Source organism: Narcine bancroftii, chromosome 7 (genome assembly GCF_036971445.1).
Source record: "Narcine bancroftii isolate sNarBan1 chromosome 7, sNarBan1.hap1, whole genome shotgun sequence".
In the NCBI taxonomy this organism is placed as follows: Eukaryota; Metazoa; Chordata; class Chondrichthyes; order Torpediniformes; family Narcinidae; genus Narcine; species Narcine bancroftii.
In genome coordinates this window covers 62,697,710-62,716,939 of record NC_091475.1, presented here as the reverse complement: position 1 = coordinate 62,716,939, position 19,230 = coordinate 62,697,710, and the positions used below count along the sequence as shown (strand labels likewise).

The window sequence follows — 19,230 nt, the reverse complement described above, 5'->3', positions numbered from 1 at the left end:
GTGTTTGTGGATGAACTGATATTCTCTGTGTTTGTGTGTTTTCTTTTTGAGACTGTTTGTGGGTGTTCTGCTATATTTTTTTATGAACATACTCCAATTTTAAAGATCTTCTCATGTATGCACATACACACATATTGACACACACATGATGAAACATCCATTCACAAACACACAGATATAGACACCCACAGACACATACACGTAGAGCACATATTAATCACATGTTTACATAATTATTTAATATAAACCTGTTTAATTAGTTTTGTATAATTTACTTGATTTATTTATAGTACATCCAAGGATACAGCAAATCTGTTGGCATTTTTCTTCACATTTGCTCGTAATTTAAGTAAAATAAACAAACTTGCTGAGGAAATTCGGCAGGTCATGCATCCTCTTTGGGATGTGAATGTTAATCAACATTTCAGGTCTGGGCACCATGCCTGGAAGTAATAGAAAAGCAGGTTGGAGGCTGAGGAGAGTATTGGAGGAGGGTAGGAGGACCACAGACTTCTTGGTAGGATGCCATGGGTGGATGCAGATGGGAGCGTGGATGAGAAAGATGAGAGATGATGGTGGAGAAGGCAGAGGGCAGCTCTAAGACAAAGAGTGGGGAGCCTCAGGAATGGAGGCAGTAGGGGGAAGACCACAGGGAGTGGGTGTTGGTATCTTTTCTGCATATGCTTCTGTTAATCCTGCAAGTACTGAACTTTTGACAGCACTCCAACTTGGACTCCTTCAGCCAGTCCAGATCAGCAGTTCAGATTTGTGGTGATTCCTCATCACCTGCAAAGTGGAACTCGCTTGTATGACTGCAGGCAGACAATGCGCACAAAGCACTTCCCTGCAACCAATTGTCAATGTTTCCAACTGTTGAACCTTATTTAAATAGTTGAAATTGTTTCCTATTTTAATTCTCTTAATAATTTAGTATTTTGGAGCATTCAATTGACCAGGCTTGGCAATGGATCAGCAAGCTGGTTTGTTGCCAGAATTTGTTCTTGTAAGTTTCTTGCAAGGGGAACTGCGTGAACTTTGTTTTATTGTTCTTCCATTACTTCACTGTTCTCTTTGGTAGAATTTCTGCACAGCAAATCCCGCTGTACAAAATCTCTGCTTTGTCCATATCTTAGACTGAAACCCCTTTGATTTTTACTTCACTGATTAGTTAAAACATTTAAAATGCATATTATTAAACATCTTTCTCAACTGGCTCTTTTTCCAGGCGCTGAGACTAAATTAAAGCTGAAATCATTATAATATTTGCTCTTTTAAAGACACTTCAGCCTAATAAAACTTTATGATGTTATACCTCAACATTCTTTAAGGTTATGGAGGTGGCGTGGTTAGTGCAGTGCTATTCCAGCAACCTGGGTTCGAGCTGGGAGATCATGTTGTAATTGTATGACATTGGCATTGTTTGGAGTTTGTACATACACATGTGTGGGTTTCTTCCACGTTCTAGATGTACAGGGTTTGGAGGTTAATTGGTCAAATGGGTGTATTTGGGTAGCATGGGCTCCTAGGCTGTAAGGCCAGTTACCTGCCTGTGCCCCAAAATGAAAAACATTAAGTTAGAGAATGTGATTGGTTAGTAAACTATGGTTTACATGGCCGAGCTTTGTTAGTTTCAGTGGATAGACAATGCTTATTTTCATGCTTGCTCAGTGCTAACAGTTAATAAGGATGTGCTTGTGCATTGAATTTTAGTTTAATCTTTTATTTAATGGAAAGCAAGATCAGGTAAGATGGTCAATATTAATTATTGTGTATGGAATATCAACTGTGTTCTCTTTCAGAACTTGTGACCATTTAACACATTTTTAATTCCTCTCAACTCAGTATACGTGAAATCTCCACAGAATACAGATAAATGTGAGCTGCTGTATTTGGGTAGACCTACAACAGTGAATAGGAGGGGTCTGGGGCATTTTGTGGAGCAGATGGATCCAGGAATACAGGTACATAGTACCTTCAAAGTAGATAAGGTGGTCAAAAATGCTTGGCACATTGGCCTTCGTCAGTCAGGATACTGAGTTTAGATTTGGGAGATGGTGTTGCAGTTGTACAAGAAGCTGGTGCGAACCCTGTTGAAGTATCGTTTTCAGTTTAATCACTGTACTACTGGAAAGATGTTGTCCATCTGGAGCAGCTGCAGAGATTCATGAGGATGTTGCCATGTGTGATCTCTAGAGTACAAAATGATGAGAGGGACAGAACAGTGTCCTTTGCCCAAAGTAGAGAAATCAGTAACCAGAGGGCATGGGCTTAAGGTCAGGAATAACAAAGTGGCTAATCTGTGGCTAATTACAAAATGGAAAATCTGACTAAATTCTTGGGCTTCTGACAGATAGTATTGAATGTTGGCTACTCCAGAGATACTGAATTTCATTCTTTTTCTATGTTTGAACTGTCATTTCAAGATAGCACTTAACTTTTACTGTTATATTTAAATAATTTGTTGCTTTTGACATTATCAGGATGGGAAAATCCTTTGTCCCTTCAGATAAAATAGTGCAAGCTTATCACTCGGTTCTTCATCAGTTCACACTCCATGAAGATGTACACAATTATAGGAGTTATTGGCTACAAGAGGTTCCCAAACTTGTTTTCTGGAGCATCAGAAGCTGATGGGATGTCCTGGTAGAAAACAAAATGATGACAGATCATCAAAATCGTTGTCCCCCAGAGCGGAAATGTCAAATTTTACATAGTAGAATGTGAGGGGGACAAAGTTTGAAGGAGCTTTGCAATTTTCACTAAACTTTGGCTGTCCTTGGGCAGTAACCCTGAGTAGCTCTGGCATAGGTGTCCAGGTTTGGAATGTCCTTACTTGGCATGACTGGCGAGTTTGAGTTAGCTGCTTAACAGGTAGTGGAAAGGTGTTTCATGGAGGGTCACTTCACTGGTCAAACAGGAATCAGCTCACCAGTCAGAGGTAATTGGTCAAAGGTCACTCCCCTCTTGTCAATCAAAATCAGACCTGCCCACAGACTAAACAAACTTCTCCCTGAAGTCACATGATTTGATATCCCAGTCTACGCCACCTTCTGAATGGTCATCCTCCTCACCTGAAGTCATGTGACTCGATACCTGGGCCAGACTCTAGCCCCAGGAGTATAAAAAACTGAGTACATGTTTCCCACTGGAATTCTTTAAGGAATTTAAGGATTTGTTAATGCCTCTCTTGATGGAGGTATTAAATCAAGTGATTGCATAACATACTTTGTCAGTCTCTTTCTCAACAGCAATAATAATGGTAATTCCCCAAAAAGAGATCCATTGAAACCATCATCATATAGACTGGTTTCTTCGTTGAATACAAACTATAAAATACCAGCTAAAGCTTTGACAAAGATTGGCAAAATTTTTGCCAAAATTGATATATAAGGATCAAACAGGATTTGTTAAGAAAAGGCAATCAGTGGACAATGTAAACTAGATTGCTGAGTATAAAACATTTGGCCCAGAAAAGAGGTGACTTAAGTGCGGCAGTTGCCTTGGGTGCAGAAAAGGCTTTTGATAGACAGGAGTGGGATTTTTTATTTAAAGTGCAGGAAAGATTTGGATTAAGTCAAAACTTTATAAATTGGATTCAAACCTTATATAATGAACCTAAGACCAGAGTTGCAATGAATAGGCAAGCATCTCCAGCATTCTCAGTGTCCAGATCTAGCAGACAAGAATGTCCATTATCTCCAGCTCTTTTCATATTGGCTATAGAACCTTTGGCAAAAATTATTCAATGGGATCCAGACATTAAGGGGTTCAGGGTCAATCAAGATGAACATAAAATCAATCTGTTTGTAGTTGATGTATAAATATGTCCGACAGAACCGAAACTCTTTGCAAAAGTTGCATTTATAACGTGAACATTACTGGAAGGTCTCTGGGTATAAAATAAATTGGGATAAAAGTGAGATTATGCTGTTAATTGATGGAGGTTATACAAATTGTCAAAGGAATACAGAATTTAGATGGCTGATGAATCGGATTAAGTATTTGGGGATCAAAACAGATAATGACTTGAAAAATATATATAAAATATCTCCCCTTGCTTAAGAAAATTGAAGATTTAAATAAATGGATAACTCTTCCAATAACTTTGATTGGTTAGAGTTAATTGTGTTAAAATGAAAATATTCTCACGTGTACAGTGCCTCTTTCAGACACTTCCAATACAATTGTGCCATAGGTGTTCTGTGATTAGTAATGGATTGCTTAAGGTGGTATGCGAGTGTGAAGGTTGAAAACCACTTGTTTTAATCATACCTCATTGACTCATTATGTGCACGGTTTCAGAACTCCAAAGGAAATGGAGTTTTCTCAAGCAAAATATTTTAGTAACAATTGGGTCTAGAGCAGTGATTCTCAACCTTTCCTTCCAACCCACATCCCAACTTAAGCAATCCCTTACTAATCACAGAGCACTGATGTTACTTAAAGTGGGTGGAAAGAAAAAGGCTGTGAACCACTGCTCTAAAGTGAAACGTTTTTGGAAAAATTTAAGAATTTTATTATATCAGATTATTGGGAAACACTAGCCACAAAGACCAGGATATTTTTTTTCTCCTAGGAAATACTGTGGACATAAGAATTTCTTAAAATTGCATCGGGGGTGGCCAGGAGATGTATTGCAGCTACTTGGAAGTCTGATTCTCCTCTGGATTTAGCCTGATGGAATGCAGAAATGCATAGCTGTGTTCCCCTGGGGAGTTACTTACAATCTAAGGAAGAAGTATAATATAGTTCTGTAGGTCTGGTGGCCATACTTGCAAATGCAGGGTTGAATATTTAGGGATACTTATTCTGTTCCTGAGTTCTATGTCCTGGTTCTTTCCCCTATTTGAGATCTTGGCAAGAAAAATAATTAGATCCTCTGAAGTGGATTCCAGATCCTGACACTACCTTCCCTTCTCCCTTTTTCCTGCTTCTTTTTCTTTCCTTTCTATTTTTATTTGGGGGGTTTGTTTGGGGGAAGGGGGAATGGGGTTGTTTGGAGATATGGACAACTTGTACCATTGATTTATTCATTTCAATTTATATATTTAAGTAATGGCTAATTCTTGATACATGTTGTCCACAAAATTAAAATAAAGTATTTTAAAAAAAAACTGAGTACATGCTCACTTGCTTTCTTTTGCAAAGACTCTGGACTTAGTTTTAACTGCAGAATTTCACAATGGAAGTACTGTAAGGTGCGCAGAGGACAGGGGCTTGATTCTTTATGCACCTGGTGACTGTTGTGGTTCATCTGGTTTAAATGTATATATGGAGTTAAAAGTGTCAGGCCCATGCATTAGCGTGGTGACAGGTACTGTTTATTCCCATCCTCAGTAGTCTAAATATCCCCTCCAGCTATTTGTAGTTCAGCTACCTTGTACACTAACAAAATTGGTTTGCATACAAGCATTCTGTCTCCAGTTTAGTGTTCTTCCTCGTCATAAATAAAATTTGCATTTTGATACTAACACATGGCCAGAGTTTGAACCTTTCAAATCTGTTAGCTTGACTCTCACAACACAAGGGAATGATGGTGATGGTGACATTGAAGTGGGAGGACAACAGAACCATCATGTCCACCTCTCTGGTTCAGATGATATCATCTGTTGGGATTTTTTTTTTCTGTTTCCAAATTCTGGTCACCATGCTCTTCAGAACTCCTTGCGGCTGAAATGGCAGAGTCATGATCCTCTCAACGAGAAGGCAGGCACATCATCCATTCCCACTGCATTCTTGAGTGGTGTGGCGAGGATGTCTGGGTGGCCAGCAATGCAAGTGAGCTGCAAGGTTGGGGCTGCAACAGTTTCAGGTCCACAAGGGCGGTGAGAACAAAATGTATATTAAGCAAGAGACTTCATTGGTTGTGGTGACTTGGTAAGTGATGTTGTTAAGGTGCACTGAACTACCTTCAGTTCATGTACTAGGATATCACATTGGAAGATGTATCTGTAAGGTCAGAGCACTTCCTTCCTGGTCCTTAGGCATGGACAACTGTAGCCATCTCACCAAGTGTATATAATTTTCCATGATCTCTACATTGCTGTCAATGGTTCCATCTTGAATTAGAGAAACAGATTGATGAGTTAGAAAAGGAATTTCAGAAAGATGCTACAGAAGATCAGAAAATAGAATTATCTAGGTTGGAACTGGAATATAATACTTTGCAATCTTATCAATTTGAATGTATGATTAATAGGACTAAACAACGGTATTATGAATGGGGAGAGAAAGCACATAAGGTATGGGCATGGCAATTAAAGAAAGAACAGGTTTCGAGGACTATTAATGCTGTTAGATGGAATTCTTTTATTACTTATAAACCTTGTGAGATTAATGATGAATTTTGTTCATTTTATAGAAAGTTATATACATCTGAAGGAAAACAAGGAAATGGATCGATTGATCATTTTTTTTATCACAATTGAATTTACCGACATTAGAGGATGCAGATATACGGGAGTTGGAAGCACCATTTACTGATTTGGAAATTAAAATGGCAATGATGGAAATACCGAATGGTAAATCGCCTGGTGACGATGGATTTTCGGTTGAATTTTATAAAATTTTTTATGACGACTTTTCTACAGTGTTTGGAGATGTATTACGTCAAGTTGGAGAACACTATGAATTACCTGAGTCTTGTTCTAATGCTTTAATTACAGTAATCCCCAAAAAAGATAGAGGTCCTTTGAAAGTATCTTCATATAGACCAATTTTGTTGTTAAATGTAAATTATAAAATAATAGTTAAAATTTTAGCGAAAAGATTGGCTAAACTTTTACCTAAGTTGATTCATATGGATCAGACAGGTTTCATAATGAATAGATATGCCTCAGATAATATTCTGCGTGTGATTAGTTTAATAGATTTCGACAATCTTTAGACCACCCGATGGTGATATCTTTAGATGCAGAAAAAGCATTTGATAGAGTTGAGTGGAATATTTTGTTTAAAGTTCTGGAGAAATTTAAGTTTGGTCCTATCTTTATTGGTTGGATTAAGGCTTTACATAGTAAACCGGTAGCTAGAGTATTGAAGAATGGTTTGATTTCAGAACTGTTTAAATTGACTCGATCAACTCGTCAAGGTTGTCCTTTATCACCAGCTTTGTTTGCGCTAGTGATGGAACCTTTAGCACAGCTGATAAGACAAAATACACAGATACAAGGTATGAAAGTTTTAGATAAGGAATATAAAATTAATTTATTTGCCGATGGTGTATTTAACAAATCCAGCTCAATCACTTTTGCACTTGAAGGAGTGTCTGATACAATATGGATGACTTTCTGGATATAAAGTTAATTGGGAAAAAAGTGAAATATTACCGGTAAGTGAAGGAGATTATTCAGTTTATAAGAATATTATTAATTTGAAATGGACTGATTGAATTAAATATTTGGGTATAATTTTGAATGTTAATTATCACTCTTTATATAAATTAAATTATGTTCTGTTAATATAAAAAAAATAAAACTGATTTGATTAAATGGATTTACCTATTAATTTATTGGATAGGATAAATACAATTAAGATTAATATTTTTCCACGTATGCAATATTTGTTTCAATTCATTCTGTATTTACTTGATAATATTTTTTTTCAAGATTTGAATGAAATGGTTAGGGAGTTTTTATGGAGAGGTAAATTTTCAGGAGTGGTCTTGAATAAATTAACTTGGAAATATGAGTTAGGGGGATTACATTTACCAAATTTTTGAAATTATTATGAAGCAGCCGAACTTAAATTTATTAATTCATTTATGGATTTGGAATGACCCCCTAGTTGGGCCAAAATTGAGATGGCAAATATTTCTGAATTTGAAATTGATCAATTTTTGTTTAGATGGAATATAAATTTGTTACAGCAACATAATGTGCCTATATTAAAACATTTAATGAAGTTATGGACAAAGAAAAAGAAAATGATAGGCTCTAGGGGTGAATTATTGGCTTTGACTCCGCTGTATAATAATCAACTTATTTCTTTTTCAATACATAATTTAAGTTTATTACATTGGAGATTTAAAGGTGTGGAAAATTTGTGAGATTGTTTTAAAGAAGGTCAATTTTTATCTTTTTATCAGACAAGGGACAGTTATGGTATTGAAAAGAACTATCAGTTTCTTTATTATCAAATTCGATCTTTGGTAAAACATGTGTTTGGTAGAGATATGATTTTACCTGAAATGACTAAATTTGAGACTTTTCTTATTAAGGTACCAGAGAAGGGTTATATTTCATCTATGTATCAAATATTACAGGGTGGTATGGATAAAAAAGGTTGGGATAAATCTAAAAGTAAATGGGAAGTGGATATTGGTTTTATTTTTTCTGAGGATGATTGGTTAGATATTTGTTATGATAGTGTAACTAGATTGATAAATGCACATTATGCAATGATTAATTATAACTTTTTACATCAATTATACTTAACACCTGAAAAACTAAAAAAAGTATGGTTTTCATGCATCAGATTTGTGTTTTACATGTGGTAATTCTGTTGGAACTTTTTTTCATGCTATCTGGTCATGTATATATATATATATATATATATATATACACACACACACACAATCTTTTTAGAATACCTGTATAAAATTAAAATACCTTTAGATCCGACAGTATTTTTATTGGGCAGTTTGCAACCTCTGAAAGATTTGGGATTAGATAAATTTCAACTTGCTTTTGTATATTTAGCATTATCTGTAGCGAAAAAAATGTATTGCTAATACGTGGAAAGATACAAATATGATTGATATTAATAGATGGCATAATGAGATGAAATATTGTTTAATAATGGAAAAAATTACATATGTTTCATGTGATAATTATAGTTTTTTTATTAATAAGTGGTTGTTATATTCAGAATATTTACATTTCAATTTAAATCGATTAGATCTTAATATGTATGGTTAATTTTTTTTTAAATATTTTTTCTTTCTTTATGGCTCTCCTTAGAATAGTTGGCTGAAGGGGGGGGGGGGATTCTTTTCTCTTTTTCTTTATATATAAAAAATAACGTTCATGTTTAGAGTTAATTGTTGTATATGTTATGTACTAATTGTTTTTTGAACGACAAAGTTTTAAAAAAAATGGTTCCACCTAATGATCTTCTGCAGTCTTCCTGAATGGGCATCCTAGCCTCCTGAAAGTGAATAATCTCTCCAAAGTTCTCAGGACATTGTTTCCATTGTACTATTCTTCAATATCTCCTCTGGTTGCATTGAGATCCACATTGCCACCTCGTTCCTGATCCAGGTGTGGCTTTTGCCAAATAATTCCAGGACAATTACAACACTGGCATCTGTACCACAATGTTGGATTTCTGATTGGTAAAATGCAGGGATTTAATCTGAGCAGCAGCTAATGAGGCGATTTAAAAGTTAAGGAAATATGGATAATTTCTGCAGCTGTAAAAGGAAGGTCATGAATAAGATTATTTCAAAAAAATTATGATCATCATTATCTGAGTACAATGACCAAAAACAGTAAATACTCATTTTCAGTACAGGAAAGTACTAGAGTTTTTATTCCTTCATATTCAAACTTCACTACAGCGTGAACTTTACAATAACTTGGAAAGTGAAACTTACAAAAAAGTGCTGGTAACATTAAAAAAAGAAATCTTCATCCCCAGAATGTCAATTATTCTTCCACACGAACAAATTTAAGGCTTAATACTTCAGTTATAAAGTAAGTATGCAGATAAAACTTCACAGTATTCAAATGTCACAATAACATAATGAAGCATACAGCTAGATAACAATACACATGTCACAGGTAATACATAAGAAATACAGACTAATAAATGGCAAGTTAGGATACTGTTGCTTTAATAAATCTGGCAGGATTTGAAAATTGTATTTGAATTTATACCAATATACTGTACGATAGTAAATGGGGTAAAGTTGGAGATCACTTCAAAAATGGTTGCCTGTTTATTCAATGGTCAACTAAAAAGGTCAAAAAGCTACCCTGTAAGTACAACAGGTTAATTTAGAAGGACCTGATTTTAACCCCTTTTATATATTGGGTATTTTGATACCTAATTTTCAAACAAGTCCAGACTTTTTCCCATCAAGGATAATTTTAAATTTCCTGATTAAAACTCAGAAAAATTGGAAGTGAAAAATTATTTTCACTTAAATGTCAGTCTCTTCCCAAAAGTTTAATTTTTGAATTTGTTTCCCATGACATATTATTTTCCTTTCTTGCATGTTAAGCTCCCCTTGTTTGAATATTTGCATTTGCCATAGGGAAGAATTAATTTGACTGTCTTGACAACCTGGGGTAGATTTCTAACTTTTTCAATTGACCCTAAATTCGAATTAACAAATCCCTTAATGTTAGATAAAGGGTTCATACACAAGGCAAAAAAGGCAGGATGTTATACAAGAAAAAAAGGTATGTGTTACATACCACAAGCAAGGTGCAGAACAGAAAGAGTAAACTGCTGACCCTTTACAAACCCGGTCAACCAGCGTAAGGTGCTTCACAATCTAATTTTTTTGTAAGTATAACAAGCCAATGTTTCTGAAGTGATCCCTTGCACCAAGACAAGATTATTCAACTGTTTGAAAAACCCAAAACGCTAGTTTTCACCTGTTGTACCAAGATGGCTCAACCGTGGCAAGTGAACATTAAATGAACATTGCCAATTTAACTAATCTCCTTCAGCACAGACCACTGCACATTTGTACTGACAAAAAGAGCCTCATTTCTAATACATATTAGCAGCACTTATACTGGAAATATTTAATAAATATCCTGATAGGAGATTTTTGAAAAGAGTAGGCCTACCTTGTGTAACACAGCTTTGAGTTAAACCAGAATTTTTTGTCTCAAATTTAGCACTGTCCACTCAGGTCATAACTGACAAGGGGAAAATGAACCTCTTTGGATAAATTATTAGCACTAAGTAGCATGAAGCTGACCTGTAAGGGACATGTAGATCAGGAATATCATCCTTAAGTTATTCAACATCTTATTTAACAGAGAAATGAAAGACTAAAATACAAATGCTAGACACTGTATACACCAGGAATGTTTGTATTTCTCACAGAAATTTTTCAAAATGACAATATAAAAATAAGAAACACCATTCCTATGAAACATACAGTTTCCAGTTTGTATATCTGCATGTTAGTCCAAGAGCAAAGTTTAACTGCTCATCTATGCTTTGATATAAAAGATATTATGGGATTGTGAAGTTCTGAATTATGCATTGTGAGAACACAATTATGCATTTAGTTAATACTTTATCAGTACTATATCCACCTTTCAACATCAGAATATGTAGTTTAAAGCCAATTTCTTTAGCTTCATTGTTTGTAAAAGTTATAAATGTAAATAAACAAGAAGATGGCTTATAAGGGTCACATTCTGATGAGACTTCAATATTAAAGTGCTAAGATTCAAACCACAACTGTGTTATTTCAGGTATTAATGTATAATTGCCAATTTAATTAGGTACCTGTTCAACTAGTGAATGGGAAACACATGCAACGAATGTGAAAATTACAGCTTTTTGTACAACTGTACTTTTAACTGTAGATTGACTGACTAGTGCATAAAGCGCAATGTCTGTAAAATTTTGTGCTAATTAATTTCCACAGACACATGTTTGTTAGGAAGAGTAATATGATGATGAGCAGGCACCCTAATGAAGAGAGAAGAATATTACTTTTTAATGATGCCAATGTCATTTTAGAAATCTGTTCACCCAGATAGCTCCCAAATACACTTGCACAACCATGTGTTTAATGGTGTTGAGTGTTCAGAATGAATAGCAGCAAGTGTATACTAAAGGCCACATGGATGTTCCATCATAGAAATTCAGAAGTAAAATGCACTTTAATTCATTCAATAGAATTATGTCAACAAAATAGGTTCAGCCTGTTATATCACATTATCAAACATGGTAATATATTTATTAAAAAGTGTACTAATATGAAAAAGTATAAACTATAACTTTGGACATTGAAATCACAGTGGAATTTAAATTCATATAGATGTCTTTTTATAAAGTTGCAAATGCAACAAAAATCTACAATTCAGTGCTTATAATTATATTTTCATGAATCTGAATGGTGTTTGAAGAAGGCTGAGCTCTAAAACAAGACAAACTTTATTTAGAATGGTTTCAAAGCTCTTATTCTGATTTTCCCATTCAAATGTCAATATAAAAGAAACAAAAACAGAAGGCACATAGACAATGTAATAGAAGTGGAAAGGCATATGTGCAACACTGAATATTCAGGGAAGAACGATAAGCTTGCACCAGAGCTTCTGCAGAAATACAGACACCTGATTTGTATGTCTGAGAACAATGGTCAGCTGCAATAGAATCATTTCTACTCATTTATGGTGCATTATCTGCATTTTATTATGGGATTAAACAGTTTATAAAATTGTCTACTACTTATCAGGTGTGTATTGTGTGTTCGATTAGCAATATCACTTTTGAAGGATTTCTTTCATAGTCTGATTATCTTTCAGACAAGGTCACCCAAGCCAATAACAGTTTTGAACATAAATGTTAAAAAAAAAGCTGAAATAGAACACTTGCCACTAACAAGGAGCTTCAGTCTTCCTATATCGGTGTTCATTAAATATCTCCAGTGTGTCTCTTTCATTGCTCTCCTCTGTTCTCAAATCCATTATTTTAAATTCAAGGACAAAGGCAGTGAAAAAAGGACAGCTTGAGACAGTGCTGCTGTTTGTATCACAAAAAATAGTCCCAACACATTACAAAAGACTCACAATCCAGTGTGTTTGACAAATCAAAACGCCCTTAAAAACCCCCAATTAGTCATCAGAGGAACAGCAGTAAATACAAACTGTTGTAACAATAAACAGACAAAACCAATTGAACACACATCAATAATTAGTTTCAAAACAGGCTACTGCAGCATTCTTAAGGGCAGACTTTGTTTTCATTTAATTCCTTCACCAAAACAGTCTTATACCAATAAATGTATCATTTTAAAAATATAAAATAGTACAACAACAAAAAATATTTTCCTACCATTCAAAAGGATTATTCTCCACAAAACATAGAAAAATGCTATCTAGAGCTTTTTTTAAGTATAGGGCACATACATGTTTTTGCATAAAATATGGAAGATGCAAAACCATCCTAGTGTTTTATAATTAGGAATAAAAAAACATTCAGCAAGCAATCAAAATTATTGTACACCACCTCGTATCGAAGGGGATGTCAAACTTGTCCAGTGCTTTCCATAAACAAAACAAAAACTATACACAATCTGTGATAAATTTTCATCTTAAATGGAGATAAACTGCTTACAAAAATAAAAATAGCAGATTATAAAAAAGAAACATTAGCTGCAAGAAAAAGAGTGAGAATATAAGATAAATGTCAAGAAATGGTTTTCACCCACTAATCTGCAAGAATCTGTGAGCAACCAAACCTCCTCTTCCTTCATATTTTTGCAACTGCAGTCTCATTTTTAAAATTAAAAAAAAACTTATGATGCTCTCAGGAGATTTTTTTTAAAGTTACTGAATGCTTTTCCCATCATGAGTTTTAAAATAAATTAATGGAATATGATTGGGTAAATATTGTAAAATTAAAGTAGTTTTTTTTGGTCTACAGTAGTCACATTAAAACAAATATAAAATAATGATCATCTCAACAGTGTTGGGCTAATAAAGTAGAAAAGGTGCACAGCAGTAAAGTGAATGAATCTGATATTCTGTACCAAGGAAAACTGCCCAACTGCCTGTTCTTCCAACATGATTGTTGGCTGTTGCTTAAGTGTCTTAAGGCAATCAGATTCTACTTTTGAAACAAATCGGATTTTGGCAAATGCTGGAAAAGACATCTGCATTTGAAGTCGTTATGACATCATGACTTAAGGTTTTTTTGAATTGGAGATAAAAACTACTGATACACCAGATTAAGAGAAGAACTAATTTGCAAAGAAAACTGTTGCATCCCATTACAGTAAGCCCATGGTTTAAAGTTGGGTCAGGTAAAATAGTGCAGAACTATTGGACAATGGCAAATTAAGACCATTTTGTGCAAGTCACAAACTTTATTTCTGAGATAATTATTCCAAAAGCTATAGTTTCTCCATTATACTATCCCTTCCACTTGAAGGGAAACCACATCAAAAATGCGACAAATGTTATCTGAAGATTACTTGGTCCTGGATAAAGAAATCCAAACTGAACTGGATAACTGACCCTTTCATAAGGAACTTTCTTAATGGTCCAATGATTCAACCAGGTTACTGATGGCTTCAACAGCGTTAATTTTAAATGGAGTGAAATCTAATACAAGGCTTTGTATATGATGATACTGAAGAACATCTCTTTTATCTGGCTTTCCATCAAAAGGGTTTTAATTCTTTTCCCATGTGAGAGGTCATGATAGAAAAATAAGTGGATTTTTCTTTGAAAGGTCCAAATAAAATAGCTGTATTGTTTTCCATATAATTCTTTTTTCCTAAATCTAATTTATTGACCGAGTTAATCATAAAACCAAAAATGCAGACATCAAGGCATAATAAATTCAGTAGATTTGTCACAAATGTTAACCGATTCAAATTTTTGGGTTAGTGTTCATTTACAGGGAAAGCAAAGTGCTGAATTAGTGTTCATGTCAAATGTGTTACCAGCTAGTATCCTGTACTAGTGTTCCCACCTGTGGGTTCAATTTTACATTTGGTGACTACTTTGAGCATTGAATGGATGTGACACTAACACTGGTTTGGTTCTATTCACATGCAATAAGTCCCTTCCCACCTCAGAAGGTTCATTTTAGCCCTTGCGTGTGCAAATGTTTTGAGTGTCAATGCTGGTCAGTAGTGGAAATGTTGCATGCAGTGCAGTTATCTCAGTGCATAACACCACCATTAACTTGCACACTAGGGTTGTGCTGACTTTACAAGACAGCAAGAATATAGTGTAGTTGAGTAGTGAGACATCATCTTATCACTTGGACACTTCTTAAAAAAATTATATTGGCATCCAGAGAGTAGGGTCATTATTAATTTTGCCACTCAAGGTGTAAAATTTTGAAATACAACAGGAGTGTACAACTGCCTATGCAGACTGGGTTGTATTTGTCTATACAGTATGAACTTTAAAACCAGAAGAAATTCATAATACTAATCAGTTGTAACACTACAGATAACCTGATAGTGCTTTATGCTTTTCAACAACTTATAGTTCCAGAGATTACATTTTATTTAAAAAGACAAACGGCTAAATTGAGACTGATTGAATATCTTGATGTAAGTCTTCGCAATTCAGTTCTGAAATTCATTCATTACACACTAATTTTGATTGAAAATAAGTCTAAAAAGTTTCAACTCAAGTTGTTAATTTAACAATCATACTAAAAAGGCTGGTAAAAATTTCTTTCTCCTGCTCCTCTGAAAAAATTGTACCCAAGAAAATCATACTAAAAATTCCAAAAGCAAAGACTCACAATGGAAATATGATTTGAAAGCTGAAAGAATGCACAACCACATAGGTGTACAGGTTAAATGAAATCTTTTAAAATACAAAGTACTGGATCGTTACCAATGTTGTTTTATACTGACCCATATATTTTTATTTACATATTTAAGAAAAACTGGTAGCTAGATGACTAAACCCAGCATCACTGGTACAGTCTGACTGCACATCTTAAGTTGTTTAATCTTCTGTATGCAACCCACTTGAGCATAGGAAAGAGGCAATGCTACCAATTCTTTAAACAAAATTAACACTGCATAGGCCTTTTTATTCCTGCAATTAGTCCTGTTCTTGTGCAATCTTTCATTCTGTCATATGATTTTAAAAGCGGGGCTGTGAGAGGCAGGAATTGGTCACAGTGACTTCTAATTATGTGTGAATTAATCACTGTGTGGCAATACTCAAATATTTTTGATGCATAAATGGTAAATAAACACAAAAATGTAGGCGATAGGTCAAGAAAATGGGATTTTTAAGTTTTATTTCTTAAAATTCTAGAAATAAACTCAAAATATATTTGTTGCTATGTTGTTCACCAATTGAACTTTCCTAATGACATCCAGCTCTTTGCATCAAGACAGATGCTTTTTTCTTTTGCCTTACCCTATATTTACAGCTCTACAATAATAGAATGTCTTGCTTAAATATGCTATAATCATCTAAAAAATACACTTTAAAACATCACTGTTCCATTCCAAGGCAGTAAAAATCCAGCCATATTTCCACCTTTCCCAATATCAGAATAGTGAGATGCAGACAAAAGTAATTTTAAAGTTGCCGTTCATGCAATTTTTAAATGAATGGCAACAACTGCACCTTAAAACTGAATTTTTAAATAATATTCTTTCTATTTAAATATTATTGCTCAACCATATACAATATATTATTCAAGAAAAAGTGCACATCTAAATGGGATGACTGATTTCCTCATTCATTTCACTGAATGTATTTTTGATGAATTATCCTAATTTTTAAAGAATTATGATGATAACTTTTGGGCCATCAGGGCACAAATGATACTGCCTTTTGGGTTGCTAGTCTGTGCAACTTTCTTACTAAATGGTAAAAAAAAATGGTAGTTTCTTCAGCCCTTGGATGGCATAAAGCCTGCTTAATCTGTTCTCTGCTTTAAATCTTCATTTGAACAATTTAAGATATCCAGCAGTATTTTCAATACTGCTGCTTTGAGAGATGCTGGTAGATTGAGAATTATACATACATGGTTCAGCCAAGAACAATTAGTGCAAACTCACAAGTCTATCCACCTGAATTTATACACCCAAATGTTAACAGAGATTCCTTACAGGAATAATGGCCTTTACAGTTATAAAAATCTAACAACTTTTTATCAGTATGCTACATCTAATCTCAAGAAGAAAAATCATACCACCAAGGCACAAAGAACCTGTGTGGCGTTTTAATTGGTTCCATTTACCATGCAAGGTATTGGGTTGTACCATAATTTACCATTGATTATTGTCAGGGCAAGCTGTTAGCCCTCTTTTAATCATATCCTTAAACAGTTTGTCAGTCTAACCAGTGGGTTGAATGAGCAATCCAGCATTTTAAAAAAGAAATCTAATTGGGTGAGTGAATACCTATTTTCATCCTTTCAAAGAAAATCACTAGTGTCTCAAGCTATTGAAGAGCATTGAAGAACTACCAATTTTATTCATTAGTTATTTTTGATGGCAACTCAGGACTGATGAGGTTGGATGCATGTTTAGAGTTAACATTAATGACCTCACAGTGTATGATATAACGTTCATTAACTTCAGTTGCTTGAAAATGTGATCCTGGAAGCCAATAATTTCCAGTCTGTAGTTTGAGAGCAATAACCCAGAGAAATCAGCTTTATGTCAAGAAGAGTCAATGAGCTGATTCTTCGAGGGTAAGCATAAATTTCTTTTCTTCAGAAAAGATAACTGGTCAAAAGATAAAGTTGCTTGTTTATTAATCCATGGTCTTAACTGTTAATCATAACCTTTTAATTGAAAACTGCACAGTGCAGTACAAGAACATTGTGTTCTTATTTACATGGAAATGAAGAATAAGAGATGGAATAAATCTATTGCAGCTGAAAACATTGGAGTTAATTCCACAATTTATCTTTAATATTAGGGCTGAAAGATTTCCAATTTCTTCAAAGTAAGGTTTGCGATTCATCTTGCAAATCTTTCATTGATTTTTTAATACTACTATTAAGTGTGCGTCATTAAATTTACATAATTAAAAAAACATTTATAGAAAATTCCTAGCAGTTATTCAGGGTGATTCAATCCCTGTTGATCCATAGGCATGATATCTTGGTGCTGAAACTTAATCGATAATGTAAATTATATTTGAAAGAGGGAGGCTTCTGCTGGAATTTTTTGAAAAGAAGTTAACTTATTTGAACAAGGATAACAGAGCTCAGAATGACAGGGGGTGAGGGAACAGTCTGGAAGTGATTCGCAAAAAGTGCCTGTGGACATAATTTTATATATTTTCTGCTAACATCATCGATGAGACTATTCATAGGAAGTTCCCATTATCTCCTGCATAAAATAGTGTTTTTGCATTTTATTTAAACTTTCTTTGCTATATAAGTGATCTAAAGGCACTATCTATGTGACATCCTACGATTGTAACATTTTTTTTAAAACGAAGGATGATAGAAAAAGTTAAGATCTAAACATGTCCATAAATGTTTAAGTTAGTATCAAGAGTGAACAATGCAAAGTTATAGGTACAACCCAGAACTACAGAGAAAATATATTGTTTTGCATCATTAATGGAAAAATACTAATAATATATGCAATTAAAACATATGAAGAACAGAACAACTGATTGGTCATGTATGTTAAAATGCATACTTAAAAAAAAACATAATTGCCTCCAAGATTTAGAATTTTTGTGTTTCCAAAAATGCAAAGTAAAATACCCATAATATTTTAGACTCTGCGTATACATGCATAGTGGGTTGTACATTCAGAAAATTAACATTTCACAATTTCTGAACTGTTTAATTTCCGTAATCTAATACACACATTCCTATGTCTGACTGATGGGTTCACTGAATATAAAGAACAAATATTGAGGAAACCAAAGGGCCACTGTGAATGAATGCAGCAGGCTGCTGATATGCAAGTGATTCATAGTGATTGCATTAAATATTGCAAGGCAGATCTACTCTGTAATAAAATGTAAATGTGTACTATTATATAAACAAATACTGCATCGCAAAGTCAAGCTTGGTTAAATACTCCTTCCACTATTCCAGTAAAACAGCTCATATCATACAAGAAGCTTCCATTTGTTGGGGCAAATGCCTAGCTTAAAGCCACCCTTACTTTTAAGTTTGCACCACAAAATCTCAAGATCTAAACCAGTACTCTATAATGTTCAACCAATAAAACGTCAAGGACCCATTTACCTTTCAAAAATTAACAATATTGTTGCCATATTTTTGTGAAGCTCCATTATCAGTCAGTCATGATAGTGAAAGTTGATTAATAATACCGAGAAAGGTTTTTAAAAAAAAACAAAAAACTGGCCAAACTATTTACCACTTTTCTCAGATTAGTTATATAAGCTCAGCAACAATATTCATTTTAAAAGAGAAAACACATTTAGCTTACTGCAATACTGTAGTAACTGATGGTCATGTTTTATCCAGGTTCAAATAAAACACCAGTAACATTTAAATAATTTATTTTACTGAATAATATAAACTTTCAGTGAAACTTTGTGGAAAGCC

At 34.2% G+C, this 19,230-nt stretch overlaps 1 protein-coding gene across 1 annotated transcript in view; it reads right to left on the bottom strand.

The window, feature by feature from the left end:
- Window positions 1–256: 256 nt before the first annotated feature.
- The window catches only part of LOC138738967 (zinc finger and BTB domain-containing protein 20-like), a 462,974-nt gene continuing 444,000 nt past the window's right edge, over window positions 257–19,230 (bottom strand). Inside the window, exon 9 of the mRNA XM_069890231.1 lies at window positions 257–2,640. Coding sequence (XP_069746332.1) covers window positions 2,621–2,640 — 20 coding nt within the window. The 3' untranslated portion in view covers window positions 257–2,620. The remainder of the gene's footprint in view (window positions 2,641–19,230) is intronic.